This window comes from Cricetulus griseus, chromosome 4, assembly GCF_003668045.3.
Source record: "Cricetulus griseus strain 17A/GY chromosome 4, alternate assembly CriGri-PICRH-1.0, whole genome shotgun sequence".
NCBI lineage: Eukaryota > Metazoa > Chordata > Mammalia > Rodentia > Cricetidae > Cricetulus > Cricetulus griseus.
The window spans coordinates 57,811,109-57,837,952 of NC_048597.1; the positions used below are offsets into that span (position 1 = coordinate 57,811,109).

A 26,844-nucleotide genomic window follows, 5' to 3' on the forward strand; every position below is an offset into this window, starting at 1 on the left:
TCATACATCTTTTTAAAATTAGTAAACTTAGGTTTACAGGAATTAGGATTACAGAAAAACTGAATAGAAAGTAGTTTCCATATCCTCACCTCATCCCCTATTAACACCTTATGTCAATATGGTGCATTTGTTAAAACTGACTAGCTATAGCTTCACTGTCATTATCTGAAGATCATAGTTCACATTGGGATTCACTTTGTGTTGTACACTGACTGACTTAATATGTATGTACCTTTGTTGTTCTGATACATTAACCCAACACTATGCCACCATACAGAATAGCTTCCCTGCTTTAAAAATTGTGTGCCCAACTATTTAAATTTCTTCCAGTCCCCAAATTCTGCAAACTACTGATCTTTTTGCTACCTCTCTAACTTTAGGAATCTTCTCTATATCACCTTATAAAGTACACTGATAGAACATCTGTATGAGCATTTCATGACAAAATCGTAAATGTATACTTCCTTTTTTCACCAAATAACTCAGTTTTAGGAATTCATCCCAAAGTATGTAGTCCCTGGAGACTGGTTTCTTTCCCTGGCAGTACATGTTAAGTTTCCTGTATTTTTTGTGGCTTGTTTATCTTTTTTCATTGCTAACACTCCATACTGTATGGTTCTATTGCACTTTATCTGCTTACCTATTCAAGAACTTCTTGACTCCTAACTTTTACTAATTAATAAAGCTGCTATAAATTACATGTAGAGTGTTTTGTTTTGGCATCTTCTTCATGCTACACTCTTACCATGGAGCTACATTACCAATACCTTGATTTTATTGTGTGTGTTGTTTTGAGGAAACTCATGGTTTTTCAAAGTGTTAAAGTTATTGGTCACTTGGCTGTGTTCCTGGGTCTGTTGTAGAACATTAATGGACGTAGGAGTGTATAGCAAAAACTACTTAATTATGGTGGATAGGAACTCGAGAAAAGGGGGCTATGTGTAGGCTTTTAATGGGCATGTCTCAACTCGTCTGGGTAAATACCAAGGAGCATAAGTAACTATGGTGTTGAGTTTTTAAGAAACTGCCTGGCAGTGTGTTACTCACATCTTTGCCATTTGGATTTTAAGCATTTTAAAGCCATGTGGCACTATGTACATTTTTGTTTGCATGGTTTTGGAACAGAATTTCACTCTGTATCCCACACTGGTGTGAACTCAAATAGCCACATTGGCTAGACTTTTTTTCTGTTTCTTTTCTTTCTTTCTTTCTTTCTTTCTCTCTCTCTCTCTCTCTCTTTTTTTTTTTTTTTTTTTGAGATAGGGTTTCTCTGTATAGCCCTGGCTCTCCTGAACTTGCTCTGTAAACCAGGCTAGCCTGCCTCAGGCATGTGCCACTATTGTCTGACTACACATTGGCTTGAACTTTTATCCTATTGACTCAGTTTAGTCGTTTTCATTAGCAGTGCCCTATGGTACTTGGTGTTAGATGTCTTTTTATATATTTACTTGCTATTTCTGACTACTTTAGTGAGATATTTGCATCTTCTGCTCATTTTTAGTGGATTTTTTCTCCTGCTGTCAAACCTCCATGATTTTTGTGTATGTTGGTGCCAGTCCTCTGTCAGATAAATATTTCACAAATATTTTCTTATTGGTTATGACTTGGCTGTATTTTTTCCACCAAATACTTTTTCATAGATTAGGAATGTTGTCTGTGTTATGTTAAATTACTGCATATTCTTAGGTCTGTGCTTAGACTTTCTTTTTAAGCCTGAGTTAGTACTAACCTTAGTTCTTAGCTTGAGATGATTAAATGGTTTGTGAGGTGTTTCTTTTCCTATTTGAAAATAAATGCCCATCCTTCTATGTCTTCCTCTCCTGCCTCACCTCTCTACCTCTGAGGCTGTTTCTGGAATGCTGTACTTCCTCTTCCACTGTCAGCAAACTAAGAAAATAATAAAGGCAGTGAAAATCTTTTACATAAAGACTTCTGAAGTAAGTGACTTGATTTCCCAAGATTATTTTTTTAATTTTACATATTTGTTTGTGTACAATGTGTGTATGCCTATACAAGTCAATGGACAACTTTCAGGAATCAGTTCTCTGCTCTGAGGATTTAACTCAGGTCATCAGACTTATGGTACAGCATCTTTACCTACTGAGCCATCTCGCTGGCCTCTATAAAGGTTTCTGGTTTATTTATTTATTTTTACAGATATGAATGATTCTGCTGATTCTTAAGACTAACTAATATCTTTAGGTTTTAATTTTTTTTCAAGCATAAAGTCAAGCTTTTTTTTTACCTCATTTAGGTCATTAGGTCATTTGTGATCTTTGTTTAGGAACTACATTTTCAGGAATCCAGTTTAGTCTAAAATCAAAGAGAGCACTTTCAGACTATGAGTGCAAAGTAGGACTACAATGTGATAAGACAAATCCAGTAGATTTTAGTGAGGATTTCAACTGTGATTCATTTAAGCATGTAGTCTCCTCTCAAACATATTTTAGCATTCCTGCATTTTCTTCTATTGTTTTTCTACTAATGTACCACCATTTTCACAGGAAAGTATTTTCAGAGTAATAAATAAAAATGTAATGAGTTGTTTTAGTTATATTTGTTATGTTTATCTGGGTGAACTGTCTGCAGCACCTTCAAGAAAGCTTGGAATCATTCTTTATTATTTTTACCACTATACTCATTTATTTTCTTTATATTTTCAAAGTAAAAATTCAAGTAAATGGTACCTAGGTTAACTGAAGAACTGTTATTTTACACTGGGTAATAAAGGTGGTAATTTCTGATAAAATTGTACTGAGAGATACAACTTTTGAAATCATTAATTATAATTTTTCTATAGTAACATTTTCACAATGTATATAAAATTATGCACAATTCTTATTGACACTGAACATTGAAACACATGAATAGAATAGACCAGAACTGAGGGGGAAAAAAATCAACATGGCCAACTTAATTGCCAATTTGCTTCTGGTGATGTAACCTTCATCTTGCTCGAACAACTTCAGGAGACCCTCCTATCCCTTTCAATTTTTTTTTTCAAGATCTGAATACATAATTTAGTGATAGAAATGTAATTACATGGTTAAGTTGCTATAGCATCGTAAACCACAGCCTGTGGTGATATTGTTTGTAATCTAACAAATAAAGTTTGCCTGTAAATCAGAGTGCAGAGCTAAGCCACTAGTTAGCCACACAACTAGTTAAGAGCTAAGCCACTAATTAGCCACACACACTAAACCACTAGTTAGCCATAGAGGCCAGGCAGTGATGGCTATACCTTTAATCCCAGCACTGGGGAGACCCACCCTGGGCTACATGAGAGTGAATCAGTCTAAAGGGCTAGAAAGGAATATAAAGCAGGAGTTCAGTACAGTCTTGGTGCAGTCTGAGGTTTGATGAAGAGCACTGCAGTATGCAGTCACTCTGAGGACAGGATTGCCCCCGGTCTGATCTTGGTAGAGGTGAGAACTCTCTAGCGGCTTGGCTGCTTTGCTTTTCTGATCTTCAGCTTGAACTCCAGTATCTCTGGGTTTTTATTATTCATGCTACAGTAGTCATCACAAATTTATTAAGATGCATCTTTTTAGTGCATTGTGTGTGTGCTGTACATAAACACATCTGTACAACTAAGGATTAAACACACACACAAGTCAAAATGTTTTTGTAAGTCTTGAATGTAGGTGAATGCTTTTATAAATGATGTAGACAGATTAACATAATAATCTTGGGGATTAGAATATAAAGGACAGCCTTCCCAGGTATGATCCCACAAGCAGAAAACACAAATCTGCTGATAAATCAAACATAAATAAACATGAGGTTTTAAAACCCAAGTTTAAAACCATAAGATGAAGAAGGGTAGTTATTTGTGACAGTTGATATGATTAGTGTTAATTTTATACCTTTAAGTAAAGGGGGAAAAGTGTGTGAGGAAGTATAATGACATGAACAGGTAATTCAGAAATTAATATAAAACATCGAAATAACTCAAAGTACAGTCCAAATGATGAGATATTAAAAGATATATAATATTTTATATTATTTTTAAAGATTTATTTATTATGTATACAGTGTTCTGCCTGCATGTCATCTGCACAGCAGATGACCAGATCTCCTTACAGATGGTTGTAAACCACCATGTGGTTGCTGGGAATTGAGCTCACAACTTCTGGAAGAGCAGCCAGTGCTCTTAACCTCTGAGCCATTTCTCCAGTCCTACTTTTTATTATTTAAGGCAAACTTGTCATTCTTCTATATACTGCCTAAAATATTACATTGATGTAACATTAAAGAATTAATTCACAAATTACAAGGAAAGGCTTAAAATGTATACGCCTTTTCACCTGGTAGTAAATGTCTGACAATTTATCCTATGGATATAATAAAGACTTCAAAACAACAACTCATACATGTGGGTGATGTATACATCACCCACACTTGTGTGGCTATGAATACACCTGTATCAACTCATATAAAATTAACTTAAAAACCTAGTCCTGGAGGCCAGTAACAACAACAAAAAAAAAACTGTTATGTAAACAGTCATCTAGGATGGCAGAAATCTGATATGGAAAGAAATACGTTGACAAATTTTGGGATAAAAACAATTATATACGGTTCAGAGAAGCTACATTTCTATACAGATTCAACTACAATAGCCCCCAACACACACAAGAGCAGTTCTACCTGTCAACTCAGCTAAGCAACACATACCCACACTCTCAGAAGACTGCTCTGATAGTCTTAGTTTTCATGTGTCTCTTACAATGTAAGCTTCTTGCTGTGTGATTCCTTAACTCTTTTACCTTATATAATAATTTCATATTTTTAAGATTTATTTCGGCTGGGCATTAGTGGCGTACACCTTTAATCCCAGCACTCGGGAGGCAGAGGTAGGCGCATCTCTGTGAGTTCAAAGCCAGCCTGGTTGGTCTACAGAGTGAGTTTCAGGACAGGCTCCAAAGCAATACAGAGAAATCCTGTCTCAAAAAAAACAACCAAACAAATAAACAAAGTATCTATTTTGCTTATTTCTGAGTTACTGTGTGTGCATGTGTATCAAAGAAGATATGTGCACATGGATGCAATCTCCCTGGAGATGGGGATACAGGTACTTACTCGTGAGCCACTGGAGAGCTTGGCAAGAGCAGCATGAGCTCTAACCTCTACATTATCTCTCTGCTCTCTCCTCACATGCCAACTTCCGGCAATCAGTTCTTACATGGCAAATAGTTTTGACTGTTTTGTCTGAGTAAGATGTTTTACAAAATCAAAGTGTGTGTACAGACAGAATAACATTTACTAGTATTTTACAAAAACTATATTGTCTAACATTAGATATCTCCAAAGAAACAAGTATTATCTTTATAACAGATTCTATTTTGGAGGCCTACATGGAACATCACTAGAGAGCAGAATGACAGTGACATACAACCCGACACTGCAGAAGGAAAACCATCTATCAGTTCACCTAATAGCAAAATTTAAGAGTCAAAGATACTCAGCTCACTTCTAAATCAAGTACACTGTAAATGCCACTTGGATCCCCAAAGAAAAGAAAAGTCCTACAAAATTTAAGCATAAAAGCAATTTGTATTTCATACACTGGAAACATGGTAGATGTTAAACTAGTACATTAAAATAAGTTATCTCCATGCTTTAGACAGTATTTGGTGTGTGGCTAGTAATCACGCGGTGAACCTGAAGTATCACCTCATGCCAAAACTCAGTCTGATGCTGAAGACATGAGACATCTCATGAAAACACAAGAGAAAGACAGACAACCCTGGGCTAAATCTGAGACAGTCTAAACATCAAAATCATTAGGAGGGTAAAAATTGATAACTTCTATAAGAAACAGATCTGCAAAAGTTCATGGCAGACACAGATGGCCTCTGATTACAATAAAATGTCAAGTGTTGCCGGCTAGTAGTGGTCTACAACCTTTAATCCCAGTACTCAGGAGCAGAGGCAAATGTATCTCCAAGTTGGAGGCCAGCCTGGTCTACAAAGTGAGTTTCCAGGGCTACACAGAGAAACCCTGTCTCAAAAACAAAAACATAAAAAGGTCAAGTGTTAACTGGGAAATGCAGAAGAATGTTGCTATTAGGTAACTATCACTTTTCAACAACCATAGTAGCAATTATTTCAAACAAGAATTATTCATGATTTTGCTCAAGAGTAATGTATGTAAATGACATTAAAGTGTTTCCACCAAATAGGCTTATAAGTGCAAGGGGAAGAGTTACTAGAAAGAGGAGAAATCAGAAAACATATAACTAACTAGGTGATCAAAATTAATGTTACCAAGGAAGGGAAGACAACACTGCAGACAACTTCTGGTTATATAGAATCCTAAACCAAGAATACAAAAGCTGAACGGAATTACAAGCAAATATCAGATAAACCCCAAATGGAAAAATATTACATAAAGTATAAGGGCAGGGGCTGGAGGGATGTCCCAGCAGTTAAGAGCGCTGGCTGCTCTTCTAGAGGACCTGGTTCAGTTCTCAGCATTCACATGGCAACTTACAACTGTGGGTAACTCCAGTTCCAGGTGATCTAATGCCTTCTTCTGGCCTCTAAGGGCACTGCATGCATGTGATATACATGCATACATGAAGGCAAAACATTAACATCCATAAAATAAATTTTTTGAAAGGGGGTGTCAAGGGGTAATTGTAATATTCAAAAAGGTCAATGCTGGAATTCCTTGGGACATGGAGACAGGAAGATCTGGGCTACAGAGAAACTTCAGGGTCCATCCTGATCAACACAGCAAGACACTGTCTAAAATTAAAAAAAAAAAAAAAAAAAAGTTTTAAAAGGGCTATGAATATAGCTCAGAGGTAGAATGCTTGCTTAGTCGGTGCCCCCCCCCCTCAGACAGAAAGAAATCATAAAAGACAAAAAGAAAGGCTGGAGAAAGGGGCCCAGATTAGAAAGAAGAGACATATCCAGTCCTGGCCTAGATCCTGTACAGAGGAAAGGTTCCATCCTGCACAAATGAAATAGCTTAGAAGTAGTTGCAGATGCTTTTACAGCTCTGCTATCCCAAGGTTCAAAAGAAAATTCATCCACTGCAGTGCTGGAGTAGTGGCAAATAAACAGCTCTGCCTTATTAAATCAAAACCACTACATGAAAACTTAATAAAATTCTCTTAATTCCAGTCTAATCCATAGCCTATTACGTTTTCCTGCTCAAACCTACCATGCATATTTACAAATAAACACAAATTAATAGCAGGCTAAAATGTAACCTAACCTCAGGTAACCTAACCTCAGTTACAATAAAAAATGAAATTCTGACATTTTACTTAGAATGATACATTCTCAAATCTTGATTATAAAATGAACTCATCATTATAAATATTCTCTTTGAAAATGATACTTCAACAATAAATAAGTAAAAAAAAACCACTGACTACAGACCAGCATGTCTTCAACCTCTTATTACGGCTATTTAATGTAATGAAGGAATATTTTAACTAATGAAGTAGAAGAGGTTCTGGATTCAAATTAGAGCTCACTTTTACACTATACAAGTTAGTATCTGATGGTCCATGGGCAAAACTGGATATTTCTTAATGCCTCTGACTTTTAGTCTGTAAAATAGTATAATCACCCTATTGGTGAATACACCTCACAGGAGTGAGAACTAGTGTAATATTTGAAATGTGGCCATTATTACTTTTTATATCATTCCCAGCAACCCAGTTTGAGGTCTTGGGTGGGGAAAAGAACCAAAAAAGCTTCAATTAAAAGGAATCAAAAAATCTAAACATACTTTTTCCCCATAGACATAAAAATGATGAAGGGGATGGTAGAAAGAAGCTCGAAATCATTACAGTCATTATGAGATAACAGCTTGTACTTATATATAAGGATGTCCATCATCACACACACAAGAAATAACAAATGTGGCAAGGATAAAAAAAGGAACCCATTGGTACTGGTGGGAATTTAGATCTGTGAAGCCATTATGAAAAACATTACTAGTTTCCTAAACAAACTAAAACTAGAACTACCACACAATCCAGGAACCCCACTTCTGGGGACAGACAGATCCAAAGACAAAAATCACCACTTTATAAGGATATCCACAGACCCATGTTCACTGAAGCATCACTCATAATGCAGAAGACAGAGAAGCAATTTAAATGTTCATGAATGGACCAACAGCTTTAAAAATGTGCTGCATATGCACATATGTATACATACATACAAACACAAATGCACATGCTCATAAGCGGCTTCAGAGGGAGGTCTGTCCCTCAGGCCCAGAGTAGTTTCAGTTGAAGACCCAAACCCCAGCCCAGAGGCAGCAGCAAAGTGAGGCCTGAGTCTCAGACCCAGGAGCATGGTCAGTGGGAGACCCAAACCACCAGCCCAGAAGCAGCTTCAGAAGGAGGCCTAAGCCTCAGGCTCAGGAGTAGGGAGTGACCTGTATGAGATGACCACAGCGGTTTCCAGAAGTTCCTCAACACAGCAACCACTGGACCCCCACCCCCAGCCCCACCTACACCTAGAAGTGCAATCACCAGAGCCATGGCCCCGCCTCTAATGGGAGGAGTGTCCACCAGAGCTGTAGCCCCACCTGCACTTCAAGGAGCAACCATCTGAGTCTTGGGCCCACCTCCCCCAGGAGGAGCCTTCACCAGAGGCTCTGCTTTGCTTGCTCCGGAAGGAGCAATCAACGGAGTCACAGCCCCCAACTATATATACCATTTGGAGAAACAGAATCGGTATACACCTATACCGATTACAGGAAGAGATGTGTAGGTAGCAAGGTAAGAACACAACAATATAAAGAGCAATACAGCACCACTAGTGGGGCTACAGCAAGACCTGATCATCCCAACACAGGTGCAGAAGAAAATGACCTAAAAATTACATTTATGAGGATTATTGAGGCCCTTAAAAAGGAAATGAAAAGTACCCTTGAAGTAATAGAAGAAAAGACAAATAAAAAAATTGGAAAAAAAATCAACAAATCCCTTAAAGAAAACCACGAAAAAGTAATCTAACGGGTGAAGAAAATGATTCAAGACTTGAGACAGAGGCAATAATGAAAACTGAAGGATTTCTGGAAATGGAAAATTTGTGTAAATGATCAGGAACCACAAATGCAAGCATAAACAACAGAATACAAGAAATGAAAGAGAGAATTTCAGGGATGAAGATACCATAAAGGAAATGGATTCAAAGGTCAAAGAAAATGTTAAATCCAACATATCCTTAACACAAAACATGCAGGAAGTCTGGGACACCATGAAAAGACCAAACCTAAGAATAATAGCGATAGAAGGAGAAGTCCAGCTCAAAGGCACAGAAAATATATTCAACAAAATCATAGAAGAAAACTTTCCCAACCTAAAGAAAGACATGCCTATGAAAGTACAAAATGCTTACAGAACACCAAACAGACTGGACCAAAAAAAAAAAAAAAAAAAGTTCCCTCCCTACCTAATAATCAGAACAATAAACATACATAATGAAGAAAGAATATTAAGAGCTGCAAAGGAAAAAGGCCAGGTAACATATAAAGGCAGACCTATCAGAATGATACCTGACTTCTCAATGGAAACAATGAAAGCCAGAAGGACCTGGTCAGATGTTATGCAGACACTAAGGGACCACAGATACCAGTCCAGCTACCCAGCAAAGCTTTCAGTAACCACAGATGGAGAAAACAAAATATTCCATGACAAAACCAAATTTAATGATACCTATCCACAAACCCAGTCCTACAGAAAGTACAAGGAAAACGCCAACCCAAGGAAGTCACAGGCAATAGATGAGCTTCAGCAGCAACCCCCAAAGAAGGGAACTGAACACACACCATCAACAACAAAAACAAAATAACAGGAATCAGCAATCACTGGTCATTAATATCCATAGACTCAATTCACCCATAAAAAGACAGGCTAACAGACTGGATATGAAAACAGAATCCATCCTTCTGCTACATACAAGAAACACATTTCAACCTCACAGACAGACATTACCTCAGAGTAAAGGGTTGGGGAAAAAAACAAGCTGGTGTAGTTATCCTAATATCTAACAAAATAGACTTCAAACTAAAATCAATCAAAAAAGATAAAGGGCATTTCAACAAGGGAAATTCAACAAAAGAGACAAACATTTATCCAAACTAGCCAAAAGACAGAGAGAGAATATCCAAATTAACAAAATCAGAAATGAAAAGAGGGACATAACAACAGACACTGAGGAAATCCAGAGAATCTTCAGGTCATACTTCAAAAACCTGTACTCCACAAAATTGGAAAACTTTAAGGAGATAGACGATTTTCTAGGTAAGTACCACATACAAAAAATTAAATCAAGAACAAATAAACACTTTAAGTACACCTACAACCCCTAAGGAAATAGAAACAGTTATCCATAGTCTCTCAACCAAAAACAAGCCCAGGCCCAGATGGTTTCAGCACAGAATTCCACCAAATGTTCAAAGAAGAACTAATACCAATACTCCTCAAATTATTCCACACAAGAGAAACAGAAGCCAAACTCTTTTTACAAGACACAGTTACCCTGATACAAAGACACAACTAAGAAAGAAAATTACAGACCAATTTCCCTCATGAATGTAGATGCAAAAATACTCAATAAAATACTGACAAAATGAATCCAAGAACGCATTAGAAAAATCATCCACCATGACCAAGTAGGATTCATCACAGAGATACAGGGATGGTTCAACATACGAAAATCTGTCAATGTAATCCACCATATAAATAACTGAAAGAAAAAACACCTGATCATCTCATTAGATGTTGAAAAAGCCTTTGACAAAATTCAACACCATTCCATGACAAAGGTCTTGGAGAGAATAAGGATATAAGGAACATACCTAAACATAAAAAAGGCAATATACAGTAACCCAACAGTCAACATCAAAGTAAATGAAGAAACTCAAAGCAATCCCACTGAAATCAGGAACAAGACAAGACTGTCCACTCTCTCCATATCTATTCAATATAGTACTTGAAGTTCTAGCTAGAGCAATAAAGACAACAAAAGGAGATCAAGGGGATACAAACTGGAAAACAAATCAAACTCTATTTGCTGATGATATGATAGTTTACATAACTGACTCCAAAAAGTCTCCCAGGAAACTCCTATAACTGATAAATACCTTCAGTAATGTAGCAGGATACAAGATTAACTTAAAAAAAAAAAATCAGTAGCCCTCCTATATGCAGATGATAAACAGGCTGAGAAAGAAATCAGAGAAACATCACTCTTTACAATAGCCACAAATAACATAAAATATCTTGGGGCAACTCTAACCAAACAAGTTAAAGACCTGTATGACAAGAACTGTTAAGTCTTTAAAGAAAGAAATTAAAGACACCAGAAAATGGAAATATCTCCCATGCTCTTGGATAGGTAGGATCAACATAGTAAAAATGGCAATCCTACCAAAAGTAATCAACAGATTCAATGCAATCCCATCAAAATCCCAGCACAATTCTTCACAGACCTGGAAAGAACAATACTCAACTTCATATGGAAAAAAACAAAAAACCTAGGATAGCCAAAACAGTCCTGAACAATAAAGGATCATCTGGGGGCATTACCATCCCTGACTTCAAGCTCTACTATAGAGTTATAGTAATGAAAACAGCTTGGCATTAGCATAAAAACAGACAGGTGGACCAATGGAATCCAATTAAAGACCCTGATATCAACATACAAAATGGGAAAAACAAAGCACTTTCAACAAATGGTGCTGGTATAATTGGCTATCAGCAAGTAGAAGAATGCAAATAGATCCATACCTATCGCCATGCACAAAACTCAAGTTCAAATGGATCAAAGACTTCAATATAAATCAATCCACACAGAACCTCATAGACGAGAAAGTGGGAAATACCCTGAACACATTGGCACAGGAGACCACTTCCTAAATAGAACACCAGTAGCACAGACACTGAGAGCAACAGTTAAAAAATGGGACTTACTGAAACTGCGAAGCTTCTGTAAAGCAAAGAACACAGTCAACAAGACGAAATGGCTTCCTACAGAATGAGAAAAGATCTTCACCAACACCACATCTGACAGACGACTGATATCCAAAATGTACAGAAAACTCAAGAAACTAGAAATCAAACTACCAAATAACCCAATTTAAAAATGGGGTACATATCTAAACAGAGAATTCTCAACAGAACAATCTCAAATGGCAGAAAGACACTTAAGGGAATGCTCAACATCCTTAGTCATCAGAGAAATTCAAATCAAAACAATTCTGAGATAGCATCTTATACCAATCAGAATGGCTAAGATCAAAAACACCAATGACAATTTATGGTGGAGAGGATGCTTGTGGGAGTACAAACTTGTACAGCCACTGAGGAAATCAGTAAGGTGATTTCTCAAAAAATCAGGAATCAACCTACCTCTAGACCCTGCAATACCACTGTTGGGCATATACCCAAAGGAGGCACATTCACACCACAAGGACATTTGCTCAACTATGTTCATATCAACTTTATTCATAATAGCCAGAACTTGGAAACAACCTAGATGCCCCTCAACCGAAGAATGGATAAAGAAAATGCGGTACATTTACTCAGCGGCAAGAAACAATGATAACCTAAAATTTACAGGCAAATGGACAGAACTAGAAAAAAAGCATCCTGAGTGTGGTAACCCAGACCCAGAAAGACAAATATATAGTATGTACATAAAGCAAAAGATACCCAGCCTATAATCCACAACCCCTGAGAAGCTAGAACCCTCTTCCAGAAACAGATGGAAGCAGATGCAGAAATCCACAACTAACCATTGGGCCAAGCTCCTGAAGTACAATCGAAGTGAGGGAGGAGGGATAATATGAACAAAGGAGTCAAGCCCATGATGGGAAAACACCCAGAATCAGCTGACTTGGGCTAGTGAGAGATCACTGACTCTGGTCTAACAAATGGGGAACCTGCATAAGACCAAACTAGGCTCCCTTAATATAGGTGGCAGCTGATGTGGCTGGGGCAACATATGAGGCCACTGGCAGTGGATCCAAGAATTAACTCTAATGCACAAACTTAGTGGAGCCCATTCTATATGGAGAGATACCTTACCCTCTCTGAGGAGCAGATGGGAGGTAGGGGAGAGTGGGGGGAAGAGGAGGAAGGGAGAACTGGGATTAGAATGTAAAAAATAATAAAAACTTTAAAACAAACTTTAAAAAATAAAAATAAACTAGACACATAAAGCACTGCCTGATTTCACCCGTGTGGAATGCTTAAGAAAGAAGTAAAGCTCAAATATGGAGACTGAGGATGACTCTGTGGGTGAGGGAAACCTAGGAAAAGAGCTTAAAATATGTAGGATATATGTGATGAGCAAATTCAGAAATCTAATGTTCAACACAAGGACCAAAGCCAATCAAAGTGTGCAGTATTAGGGATTTTTGTTAAATTAAGCAAATTTTAACTGTTTCTGACTAGAAATAAAGTATGCAAGATGATATACTAATTGCTTCACTATAGTTCTGTTGTAGTATGTCTCTTTCTCTCCTTTAGCTCTAACATCATTTTGTAAATCTCAAATATATACATTAAAATTTAACTTTGTTTTTTGGAGAGAGGTTTTCTCTGTGTAGCTTTGGAGGCTGTCCTGGAACTTGCTCTGGAGAACAGGCTGGCCTCAAACTCACCTGCCACTGCCTCCTGAGTGCTGGGATTAAAGTCATGCACCACCATTGCCCCACTAAAATTTAACTCATAAACAAGGCTCACTACAGCCTCTCCACATGGTTACCCAGGTCCTGGGCTGGGTGGCTCTTAACCTTGGCCAGAGGTTTCCTTTTATGGTGGGCAGTAGCTAATAACTGATCAAAATATGCAAAGTAAGTGTCTATGAATACTTAGCCCTAAATAGGCCACCTCTATCAACAGGTTCCTCCCACCAAAGCTTAGGGGACACTGAAGAGAAGGGTAGAAGGGAGAGAAGCAGTGCTGTGAAATGCTATCTTGGGACATGGCATGGCCAGTGCACTCATGAACTCACAGCAGCTATAGCTGCACAAGATCAAGCCAATAGAAATCACAGTATGTATGGGTAAGAGGCTCAATACCCCTCAGATAGCTGGAAAGCTACTGGCATCGAATGGCTGATGGAAGAGAGAGAATTATTTTTTTTGTGTGTTTGTGTCTGTGGCTCACTGGTAGACTGCCCAGGCACGTATAAGCAGTACTAATTGGATTCAGTGAAGTATTTAAAAAAAAAAAAAAAAAAAAAAAACCAACATGAAGCTGGGATGCCAGGAGAAGCTGGAGGGGAAAAAGGGGGGGGGGGTGAACTATAAATATGCAAAGAAAGAAAAATAAGTAAAAAACAACAACAAAAAACAACTTGGGGCACTGGGGTGTAGCCCATTGGTAGAGTGATTAGTGTGGATTTAATCCTCAGTATGCCTTCCCTTAAATAAAATTAAAGCTTGCTATTTACTGCAAATAAAATAAAAACATGCAAATCACATGACTAAATTTACCCAAGGAAGAATCTGAAGACAGATCTTGAAATCAGAATTCTATGCACAAGGAAAGCAGGTGTGTTAAGAAGCAGCTACAGGCCAGGCAGGTGGTGGCACACACCGTTAATCCCAGCAGAAGGAGGCAGATCTCTTTGACTTAGGGGCCAGCCTGGTCTACTGAGTGAGTTCCAGGACAGCCAGGACTACAAAGAGAGTTGGAGAGGAGGGAGAGAAGGAGAGAGGGAGGGGGAGGAGGGGGAGGAGGAAAGAGGGAGAGGGAGGGAGAAAAGGGGGAGAAAGAGCAATCGAGTGCACTCCCGCTATGTGAGGAGACTGGCATGAAGTCTCCATGAACTCCAAGGGCAACCCTGAATCCCAGACACCTTAAAAATGACCTGAAGTCACTATGTATATATCGGAATATCTGAATTCTGATAATATCAAACCACGTTGAGTCTATCTAACTTACCAAACTTAGAAATATAATATTGTATATGGGTATATAAAACATATTACATTTTCAAAGACTTCCTGAATGAGTGACAAGAGGATGATATTACTTCTCATTTATACAAAAATAATCACCAGATATGTTTGGGACTGAATTCTAAACAAATGTGCAGATCATGTGTTTTGTTGCTATAACTTTAAATATTTGACTCTAAAGAAAGCTGAAGCCAGGTGTGGTGGCACATACCTTTAATCCCAGCACTCAAAAGGCAGAGACAGGAGGATCTCTGTGAGTTTGAGGCCAGCCTGACCTACACAGAAAGTTCCAGACCAGAAAAGGTTAGCTAGTGAGACCTTGTCTTCAAAAACTTAGCTGAAACTAAAAAGTTAATGAAAATTTGACCACTTTTCCAGAATTTTAAAATTATTATTGAAGGATACAATTTATTAAATTGAGAATATTGTCAATTACAATTGCATCACTATTTTATATGCCAGCAAAAATAAAAAAAAATTTTTAATCCAAACAACCAATTGACAGCAGCAATACAAGCCAGATGTGATTGCTCACAACTGAATCCCAGCACTCCAGAGCCTGCTTGGTACACAGAAGGGGAGGGGCAGGATAGATGAGAGGATATAGCGGGTATAAGATGCCATCCAAATTCAGACAGACATTTTAAATATTTTTTAAGTGGGGGCTAGAGATAATAGTTCAGCACAGAAAAATGTTTGCCACCAACCCTGATAATCTAAGTTCAATTCCCAGGTCCCACGTGATGGGAGAATGAATTGTTCTCTAACCAACATAAGTGGCATATGTGTGTGCTCACACATGTGTACACATGTACAGACACTCTCTCTCTCAATATAATAAAAATAAGCTGGGCATTGGTGGCGCACGCCTTTAATCCCAGCACTCAGGAGGCAGAGGCAGGTAGATCTCTGTGAGTTTGAGGCCAGCCTGGTCTACAAGAGCTAGTTCCAGGACAGTCAAAGCCACAGAGAAACCCCATCTAGAAAAAACAAACAACAAACAAACAAACAAATATCCACTCCCCCCCAAAAGAAATACAAATGCAAAAGCGTCTACTATAGCATCATCAAAATGCAGATAATTTCTGAAGATAGGTGACAGATTTATGGCAGTTCATCATCTCTCTATCCTTAGTGCATGTAAAATGTTGTAATGTCAATCAAGCCTCTTATAACTACCTTTAATTCTAAAATTCAATAAACATCATCAACATAACAGTAAGCTATTTGACAAGGCACACATTGAAAATAGTGTTCAAGTTACACCAATAATTACATATCAACACACACACACAAACATTAGTCCTATCTGCTGGAAAGTTACTAAGAAAATGTACATAATATGAGAAAGTACATGTCTTATTTCAGCATGTTACAACAGCCGATACCTAATTCTTTAAAAATCTTATTCTTAAACCCGGGGAGTAATAAATACTCTGGGACAGTAGGTAGCTTGCAAATGTTTGTGAAGTATAATATCAAGCAAGGTGTCAGATACAGACCAACTTGGGGATGGTATGGAAAACAAAACATTTCCTTTTTAAAAAGGACCTACCTACTCTATAAGGTATTAAAAGCCCACTGCTTCAGTTTACCACCACATTCTATAGTTAATACAGTAGCCTAAAACAGCTAAGTGAATTTTCTAATATTTAATCACTGACAAGTGTCAGGAACTATATTCAGAACTTTGAACTATCTGTCCAATTCTTTAAATCAATGAACTATCTAATATTCAAGATACATGAAAGATCAAGACTGTTACAATATTATCTGTAGACTAAGGTAATTATTAGACAAGATCATCTCTGAGATCTCTTTCCAGGTCTAAAACTTATATTCCACAAATGCCACGTTTAACTGAAGTGTAAAGGGATGAATGTTCTCAAACACAGCACAACCCTCCAAATACTTTTTGGAGTCTAGAGAAACACAAGTCAAATACAGAAACACACCAAGGGTGTCCTGAACACATTTCTGCAACTTGTCTATCTTTTAATAGCTAGCATTAAGACACCAAATGTTGTTCTGAAAGTGCACAGAAATAATCATACTGGTAAGCTTTTCTGTCTATTTAACATTTTTAGAAAGGACAGTGGCCTAACTGAAAAACCCAATTCCACTGCTAAGCTAATGACTGTGTCACACAGAGAAGCAAGCACGTCACCACTCTAAGTTTAACATAACAGAGAAGCATCATGCATTAATAAACATAAAAAGTTTTAACTCCCACCTATTAATGCCTGAAAGAGGTTGCTCTGAAATATGTTAATAACCCGCTCTATGGAACTTCTGAGCTGTCTATCTTCAGTCTGGCTTAGTTTCGATCGATATTCTTCCAACAGATGCAATGCTCTCTGGGTATCTGAAAAAGAGAGGTATGGTTAAAATTTCACGGATGTATTATGTGTCTGTGCATACATATTTACAAGAACATGGCAAGTGCTATATCTTACAAGACATATAAGGACTTCGCCCAAAGTCCCTCCAAGTCAACTGCTATAGTCACAACACTCATGTTCTTATCCCCTAAGACAAATGGTGTAAAGGCTTTTATAACACAGCATAGAAAGGAGGAGGATGAGTGGGTCTGTAGTTAACTGTGGACCGATAGCTTCCAAGAGTAAAAGACCATCTAATTAAAGTGACAGCAACTTACTTTTAGACTGCTTAATAGACAAGAACAAACTATGTACGATTTGTTGCTTTAACCCAAGTTTTAAGTGTTTCTAAACATCAGTCCTTAGTGTCCCACAGCTGCTCACAAAACAGTGTTGAATAAGAATGGTAAAGTGAAATACTGAAGCAACGAAGTTTTTACAAAGATGTGCTAGGGGATCAATTGCTTTTGTAACCACTAGAAATGTCAAGAAGGTGACTTTAATGAACTTCTATGTGTTTCCACCTTCTGAAATGACGTGAAGCTTAGATACCATATGCAATTGAGAGAGACCCTGCCGATTCATCAGTTACACAAACCTTTTAAAACCAGTAATCACAACACTGATAGATATTACCGCGAGTGACAGCCATAAAACAGTTCCAAAAATCAATTCTCACCTTGCTTCCGGACCGGCATTTTTCTCCAGAATCGGGAAGAAGGCACACACACCTTTAAAAACACAAAACAGGAGGGAAAATTTGAACTAAAGCAAACAGAATCGTAGGTCCAGTAGTAACCCCCCCCCAACCCCCAACTTAGGACTAGGAAAAACTCCAACCTTGGTGTAAGTGCTCACCTTCCAAAGTTTTCCCAAGTGAAAAGCAAGAGCCTTAAAGCCCAGGAGTGTCAGTCACCGCAGAAAGCTGGTTCCCAAGGGTTAGCATCCCCCCCACCCACCCACACCCACACACACACCCAAGAGCAGCCCCAAGCCCGCTTCGGAATGTTCCTCCAAAGCTTCCCTCTCCGCCAAGCGCACCTGAAGAGGAGGAGCCGGGCCACCGCCGCCGTGGCGTGCTAGCCACGCTCCCCACCTGCTGCCGCGGGTCGGCCCGCGAGCAGCAGCTCAGCGCCCAGTCGAGCGAGCGCCCGGCTGCTCCCCCGCCCCGCTCGGGCCCCCTCCTCTCGCTTGCCTGGCTCGTCTCTCGCCTCCTCCCGGCGACTCCAGCAGGCGCCGGACCGGACAGCCGCCGCTCTCCGCGCCGCCCTCGCGCCGCTCATGCACCCCTGCCGCGGCCCCCACACCTGCGGCACCGCCGCAAAGTTCCCGCGAGCGGCGAGCGCCGGCGCCCGGCTGCGCTCGGGCCGGACTCGGAGCAGCTCCCTGCCCGGCCCGGCTCAGCTCCACGTACCCCGCCCCGCCCCGGCTCGAGCTCAGCTGAGGGGGTGAGGGGACGGGGGAGGAGCTCCCCTCGGCTGCCGCACCCCCGCGCCGCTCTCTCCGCCTCGGCCGCCGCCGCCGCCGCCCGCCCGCTCGCCGCGGCCCGCCGCCCTGCTCGCCCGCTCGCCTCCGGGCCGCCCCACCCCCGGAACCTCGCCTCCTTCCGCGCCCCCAGTCGCTCTCCCCCTAAACTTTCCGCCAAGATGGCGGCTCCGGAGCTGGCCGGGCGCGCGGCCACGTGACTGCTTTCCCGACGCTCTTGGCCAATGAGAAGTGAGGAGGCGGCTCGCTTCGAGCCCGGGGCTCTGGGCGCTGCTACCTTGGGGCTGGGGAAGGGAGGAGGGCCGGGAGGGGGGCTGGAGAACGGGAGGGGGAGACCCGTCAGCATCCAGAGGATAGCTAGCGCCTGGCTTCGAGGAGCTCCCGTCGAAGTGGCTCTGAGGACAAAGGAGTTGACACACGCGCTCTACAGGTGGCCTGCAGTGGCTCTGGGACAGCCCGCCTGCCTGCACGTCGCACTAGCCTACCGGGGTGCACCGAACTAGCGTGCGTGCGCCAAACCCGAGATGCTGGAGGTGTGGGAAGGGAGACGTGACCTCACCTGCGCTAGATCCGAGACACAAGCTCGAGACACCCCTTAACCCCACTGAGCACGTGCTGGCCAACTTCAAGGCAGGAAGAGTGCCCGGCACGCCCGGGGTGGCTCCCCAATAGGGAAAAAAGGATTCCAGCAGACTGCGCCGTGCCACCCACGTTAGGGGGCGGAGGAAGAAGGGACTTGGGAGGGGAAGGGGTAGTCTACATCTTCTTCCACTTTTTTACTGTTTGTTTTTTTGTAATTATTCGCGTCTCAAAAAAAAAAAAAAGGTTTGGAGTTTCATTAAGGACGGGATGTAAAACGGAGACGGGCTGAATTGCTGAAAGTTTGAGGGTTTCAGAGGATTTTCAGATCTTGGTGGTTAACTCCTAGTATGGGCGCGTTTAAAAGTGAAAAGAGGTCCGTCCCCTCGTTCATTTTCTGGTTCATTCATTCACGCTTGTGTCCCGCCCAGTGATGCTTCTAGGTGTTACCCATATTGTAGCTGTCTCTTTAAGAACTCACCTGTGGCGAGCTACTCCCAACCCTCATACCTGGTTTAAATTCCGGGCACCTCAGAGCCCAGCATATAGTCCCCAAAGGACCCTGCTCTCTAGTTGAGCCCGAAGTTTGAGAAAGTTTTCCAAGTCACTGCCTAGGTCTTTAAGCTGCTTCTGAGTAACAGGGACTTTTCTGCTCCGTAGCCCTGGAGAAAAATTTACCCCCAAGTCAAAAGTTATTGAGGCAGAACCAGAAATCCAGAGATCCGAATAAGGCTGGATCAGCGAGATAGGTCAACTGGTTAAGGTTCTTGCTTCCGAGACTGATGACCTGAATTTCATCCCTGAGACCCACGTGGTGGAAGGAGAGAACCTCCCACAAGTTGTCCACTGACCTTCGAATACATACACAAAATCAATCAGTAAATGTTTTTAATTAAAAGGGGAAAATGATTTTTTAATAAACCTTTCAGTGACAAATGGAAAGGTCTGAGAAGAAACCTTGCACCCTAACCATAACTCTGAGGTATGCTGACAGCTAGGTTTCACTTTTGAATTTTACCCTAGAATTCTAACTTATGAGAACCTTAGGACTTTAGAGCTCATGTAGATCCACTTTCGATTTGAAACAGAGAACCAGATCCAGAAAGGGAAAGAAAACATTCACTCCCCTTGCCATCCATGTAAGTTGTTCAGTGGCTATAGTGTACAACTCGGCTCTCCTAGCTCCAGCCCAGGCCACTTGACACCATAAATTTGAGCAAGCATGTTGGCAGCATTTTTTTTTTGTTGTTGCACATGCTAGGATCTTTAACAACAGTAAAAGCTATGTTGCGGAGCGGAAATGGGAGCAAATGAGGATGGCTCCTGGAAGAAAGTGATCTTAATAGATGAGTGGAGCTTATTTAACAGTGAAAATGTCTAATGGCTTCATATTGTTGTCAAGACTTCATTGATACGCTGCCAATGAAATGACTCCAATAAGGAAACATTCTTAACCAACATGTCTCTGGTCCCCAGAGAACCATTCTAAAAATGGGATGTCTTTGGAATTTGGGAAATTTGTCCTCCTCCTTGCTATTACTCTGTCCATATATGTTCAGTTGCTAGGAAAAGTATTGGGGTTAGAAATATTGAGATATAGGTTGTGCTTTCAAGGACTCAAAGCCCTGTAGCAGATGGATAAAGTTCAGTGAACTCTTGCCAGGGGAGCCTGAAGACTCACATCAGAATGTGTGTTGGTCCTCAGTGTCATCTTAATCCTTCCCTAAAAACAAAGAAAGGAACAGTGATAAAAGGCATATGTGGTAACCCTATATTGTTGTCAGCAGTGTCCAAAAGCAGGAATGAACCCAGTACTTATTCTACCTGGAGGGGCTAGGACAGGTCCAGGTCTTCCCTGAGGGGATTTTACTATTACTCTTCATTTCTGTCCCTCTGTGTTAATTATTTAGGGCTACAGAACAAGTTCCTTGAAGCTTAGGAACTTAAAAGTACAATAAATAATACTACAGCCTCTGTGGGGCAGGAATTTAGGAGCTCCTTGGATAGCTCTGCTTCAGGACCTCCACAAGTTGCAGTCGTCTGAAGGCTTAACTGGAGCCAAGGAGGCTTTGAAGGGTGGGCGCTGTGAGAGGATTGAGAAAGGGTCTCTCTATGTAGCCCTGGCCCGCTTGGAACTCTATGAAGACCAGACTGGCTTCCAACTTGCTGGAATGCTTTGGGTTTTCACTACCCACGTGCTGGGATTATAAGTGTATACCACGCGATTCTGCCATGAACTCTTTCAGCATGGCTAATTCACATGGCTGTTGGCAAGAGGCTTCAGTTTGTCATGAAAACCCCTCAACATTACTGCTTGAGTGTCCTCATGGCACAGTGACTGACTTCCCCAGAACAAGTGATCTAAGAAGGCAAAGCAGAAACCATAGTATTTTTAATGCACCGATCTCGGAAGAAATACTAATTTGGGCCCATTCTGCTTCCTTATAACTAGTTAATTTATAAACAAGAGCTTTATCACAGAACTATGGTGACATGTAATGACTAACCCATTCCTCTAAACCAGTGGTTCTCAACCTTCCTGATGCTGTGACCTTTAATACAGCTCCTGATGACCCCAACCATACCATTATCTTCGTTGTAACTTCATAACTGTAATTGTGCCACTGTTATGAATCACAGTACAAATATCTGTGTTTTCTGATGGTCTTAGGTGACTCCTGTAAAAGGGTTGTTTGACTCCCCAAGTGGGTCACGAACTGCTGCTCTAAATGGTATCTTTTTCTGCACCTTTGTGGAAAGGGAGGTAAACAGACTCTAAGGTCTCTTTGTTTTGTTTTTTGTTTTGTTTTGTTTTGTTTTCCAAGACAGGGTTTCTCTGTAGCTTTGGAGGCTGTCCTGGAACTTGCTCTGTAGACCGGTCTGGCCCTGAACTCAGAGATCCACCTGCCTCTGCCTTCCAAGTGCTGGAATTAAAGGCATGCACCATCACCTCCGGGCTCCCCTTAGGCCTCTTTGATGAGGACAGAAATTCCATTCAAAAGAGCTGACCTAATATCTCCTCCCAAGAGCAAGTATTCAAGAACAGGAGTACAGGAAGTAAGAAGTATTAAGAACCATGGTGGACGCTGGCTACTATACCACAGCATTCAAAGCAGCACTGTCTACATTTCTCCAAACAACTTTTATTTTCACAAATTCCCCCTTACGCTATGCACTGATTTACCAATGTATAATCTGATTTACCTTTCCAACCTCCTCACCAGAAATACACATTCACTCATACACCCACTCAAATAAGAGAAGAGAACAGAGGTCAAATCTGACCACAAAACTTTCTGGTTAACTCTTCTGTGGAATAGTTTAAAAGCCTTAGATGTATGTCAAAGGACCACAGGGAAAGGCAAGCTTCCCATTCTTTTACTGACATGAAGTGTGATCGAAAGAATACTGCCTTTCAGTTTCGAACCTTCTTGGCAGCCATCCTTCTCTCCCAGGCTACCTTTGCAGCTCAGCATCTAGCTTTTCCTTCCACCCCCAACCCCCCAGCCTGTCCTCTGCAAAGCTGTACAGATCCTACCAGACTCCATGGCAGTGTTAGCTTTCAGGCCAGCAGAGTAGCCACACGCTGGCTGTGCCAAGACAATCACCAAAAGGAAAAGGATGTGATGCTGTCAAGAAGGCTTATGTCAGCTTATGTTGTAAGAGGAATAGTGTAAAGAATGGTGAAAGTGACGACAGATAGTGTTGTGAGCACACTATGCCAGAAACATAGATGAACATGCTTATGTCTTTCCACAGCCAGAATTTATTGACTAAAAATAGATTCACAAGGTTCAACTGTTTCAACTATAGCAGTTTGTCATATAATGGTATCCTGCCCAAAGTGATGATGCAGCTTCTTTTATTCCAATCTTAGTTATTAATACTAACTCTCTTATCTCATAACACACTATAAAATATGTCTGTATATCTCTTTACGTGTAGATTACAGACTGAATACAAATGAAAGAGGTTACAGCAGAGTTCAAAAGGTTTCAGAACTGGGCTGAAGAAGAATCTGTATTGATAAGATAATGAAGCAAACTAGTGCCAGGAGGGAGCTGCAGGAATCGGGCTTGGGAGCAAAGCTGCAAAGTCCAGGCGCTAGGTACTAGTCAGGAGCAGGAAACCAAAGGCAGGTCCAAAAGGGCAAACAGATGGATGGCCAGGCAATCCAGCAGCCTGCACTGGTAGCAAAGAACTGAGCTGAGTTAAAGCTCCAGGAGTCAGGGAGCCCTCCCTCCCTTCCCCCTCCCCTTCCTCCTCCTCCTTCTCTTCCCCCACCTCACACCAGGTATCAGATGACAGGTTGATGTGTGGCAGTGCCATTGAAGTGTTAGGTACCCATCACTTTATGGGTGATGGTAAGGGAGCTCTACCTTTCCTAGGCCTGGCATGTCTGGTACGTTCTTCAGCCTGGTTTCCCTGGTAGTTTTAATACGCCCATATGACTCTACCATCTCAGGTTATTCTGATCAACTTAGAGGGTGGCTGCTTTCTAATCCAAGGAAGAAGTCAGTTATCGGTTTGGGATGGATGGGTGATGGTGACAGTGCAGTTTCTGGGTCCACACGAGGGCTTCAGTCTTCCTGTTCAAAACAGAGCTGGACATGGTGGTACAAAGTCTTTAATCCTAGCATGCCAGAGCCAGAGACAGATGGAGCTCTGTGATTTTGGGACCAGCTAGGGCCCTAGATCTGGGACTAAACATAGTCGGACACCGTCTCCAAAAAAGAAAAAGAAAAAATCCTCCCCAAAACAACAAAAAAATGGAGTCTCAGGGTGAGGCATGGCCTGAAAAAACAGTGTCTGATACAATATAGAGTGACTTAGTAGAGTGTAGCCTCATCTCAACAGATAAGGACTTCCACTAAGGCTCAGGGAGCCATATCTTGGTAGCATACTTTAAGAGAGATTTAGACAAACCAGGGTCTAGAAAGAAGAATGTAACCAGAGCAATTGTGCTTCTGAAACCTTTCTTTTTTTTTTTTTTTTTTTTTTTGAGACAGAGTTTCTCTGTGGCTTTGGAGGCTGTCCTGGAACTAGCTCTTGTAGACCAGGCTGGTCTCGAACTCAGAGATCCACCTGCCTCTGCCTCCTGAGTGCTGGGATTAAAGGCATGCGCCACCACCGCCCGGCCTGAAACCTTATTTCAGAGAAGCAATTGTTCAGCCAAAGGAAGCTCCCAGGAGCTTGCCTTCAGTCTTCAAGCAGGGCTATTCTGTGTGTCCACGGGACACACATTCAACCAGTGAATGTAAGATACATGGATACTGCAAGTTCTTAATGTGCTTGGTCTAACGTTCCAGAATCCCAAAGGGTGGTGGGAACATCCCATGAGAAAGTTGCTGAATGCACTCAGTAGGGCCTCCTTGATTGACATAAAGGGCTAGACAGCCAGGACAGAAGGCTGAACCTCTGTGGCCACAGCTGTAAGCCCAACAACATCAGTCCCTGCTGAATACTAAAATGCTATTAGTACCATTTTATCTATATCAAGAATCCAGTCTACCCAGTTTAAGTGATATCAAGCCTGGCCTGGTTCTCATGGATAATGTTCTAATTTCACTATTTTTTAAACTGTGATAAAAATACTCTGACAAAAAAAAAGAAGAAAAAACTGTTAGCATTCAGCTTGTTCTCTGCACTTACACAATCAGAGTTCCCAGCCTAGGGAAAGGAACCATCCAGGGTGGGCAGGTCTTCTCACAACAATGAACTTAAGACAGTCTCTCACAGAAGTGACCAACTTGATAAAGGCAATCCCTCCCTGAGAATGCTTTCTCAGGTGATTCTAGGTTATACCAAGTTAATGATTAAAATGAACCATCGCAGCCAGGAGTGGTGGCACACACCTCTAATCCTAGCACTTGAGGCAGAGGCAGGCAGATCTCTGAGTTCAAGGCCACCCTGGTCTACAAAGTGAGTTCCAGGACATCCAGGGCTACAAAGAGAAACCCTGTCTCAAAATAAATAAAATAAAATAAAAATAAAATAAAATAAAATTAAATTAAAAATTTAGCATCACAGAGAATTATCAGAATAAAGACTACACAGTGAAGCCAATTCCATTTAAAATGTGGACAGGCAATCAAGCATTGAACTCAAGCTTTTTAAATGGGGGATCACCAAGCTTCTATATATAGTTACACACACTTGGATTCTATATTAACCTGTATCCCTTATATTGGAACAGAACTTCATACAGTGTTGAAAGATAGACTTGTTTTAGTTTCACAGCAACTTAAGAATTGTTGTGGTTGTGTCTCCCACTTTGCAGAGGAGGGTACTAAGGAAGAAAGATGTTGTTTAGGACCACCACAGCTAGGTTTCAGCTGGTACTGAACGTTAGTTTTTGTTTTCCATTAGTCTACATGGCCTTGCTTTTACTTGATTTCTCGATAAGTTAAAAGCAAAGCCAAAAAGTGTATGTATAGGAATGCAAGGGTATTATAGAAAACTAAAGAGGAACAGAGAAGGGTAGAAAGACAGAACTAAAAGAGGTAAAAGAAGTAGAGACTGGGAGACTAGATAAAATAAAACATAGCACTTGGCAGCTGCAGAGGTAAGCGGATCTCTCTGAGTTTGAGGGTACACAGCAAGTTTCAGGCCAGCTGGAGCTACACAGTAAGACCCTGTCTCAAAAAACCAAACAAATAAATAAAACAAACAAAAATAGGTAATCGGCTAGTCTGTTGTATATTTTTATCTCATTGCCATCAACAGTGTAAACAATTTTGGTGTAACAGGAAATGAGAACATTGCTTCTCACCTCCAAGAAATAAACCTGGTTATATGCTATGACTAAATGAGTCAGGGCTTTGGTGGTTTTGGTTTTTTTTTCTTTTTTATATTATTTATTTAACTTTATTTTATATGCATTGGTATGAAGATGTCAGATCCCCTGGAACTGGAGTTACAGACAGTGTGAGCTGCCATGTGGGTGCTGAGAATGGAGCACAGGTCCTCTGGAAGACCAGCCAGTGCCCTTAACCACTGAGCTATTTCTCCAGCCCTTTGTTTTGTTTTGTTTTTTTTTTCAATACAAAAGTGTATCTTTAGAATATACTGGGGTTGGAGACATGGCTCAGTGCACTAAAAACCTGGTTGTCCTTCCAGAGGATCCCGGTTCGTGTCCCAGCCTCCATGTGATACTCACAACTGTAACTCCAATTCCAGGGGATCCAGCAACCTCTTCTGGCCTCTGTGGGCACCAGACACACCAATGGTAAAAAGAAGAAGAAGAAAAAAAAAACAGGCATACGTGCAGGCAAAGCACCTACACACATTTGTTTAAAGGGTAAAAATAAAGAAAATGCCCTATAGTTTCTTCATCCTTTCTCCTGACAGACATCCTTAAATATAGTTGTGAGGTTTTTCTAGATATATGAGATGTTCAACTTGATGGAGCCCTTAGATACCACCTGGTCCCACCCTTTGTTTGACAGA

At 40.8% G+C, this 26,844-nt stretch overlaps 2 protein-coding genes across 9 annotated transcripts in view; one reads left to right on the forward strand and one right to left on the reverse strand.

The window, feature by feature from the left end:
* Positions 1 to 19,476, reverse strand: part of Dlg1 (discs large MAGUK scaffold protein 1) — a 204,465-nt gene extending 184,989 nt beyond the window's left edge. For 6 of the 8 annotated variants that reach the window (XM_027412879.2, XM_027412878.2, XM_027412876.2 and 3 more), the window contains exons 1-3: positions 18,527 to 18,661; positions 18,011 to 18,062; positions 17,184 to 17,315 (exon numbers count right to left, since the gene is read on the reverse strand). In XM_027412879.2, coding sequence (XP_027268680.1) covers positions 17,184 to 17,315; positions 18,011 to 18,029 — 151 coding nt within the window. In that variant the 5' untranslated portion in view covers positions 18,030 to 18,062; positions 18,527 to 18,661. Of the gene's footprint in view, positions 1 to 17,183; positions 17,316 to 18,010; positions 18,063 to 18,189; positions 18,269 to 18,526; positions 18,662 to 19,375 lie in introns of those variants that run through there. The other 2 variants (XM_027412872.2, XM_027412873.2) reach the window with 2 other exon arrangements.
* LOC118238721 (translation initiation factor IF-2-like) lies at positions 18,337 to 20,189 on the forward strand. Its single transcript, XM_035444128.1, has 3 exons — positions 18,337 to 18,402; positions 18,456 to 19,047; positions 19,247 to 20,189. The coding sequence occupies exons 1-2, from the start codon at positions 18,337 to 18,339 to the stop codon at positions 19,014 to 19,016; spliced, it is 627 nt and encodes a 208-aa protein (XP_035300019.1). The 3' UTR covers positions 19,017 to 19,047; positions 19,247 to 20,189.
* Positions 20,190 to 26,844: the final 6,655 nt, after the last annotated feature.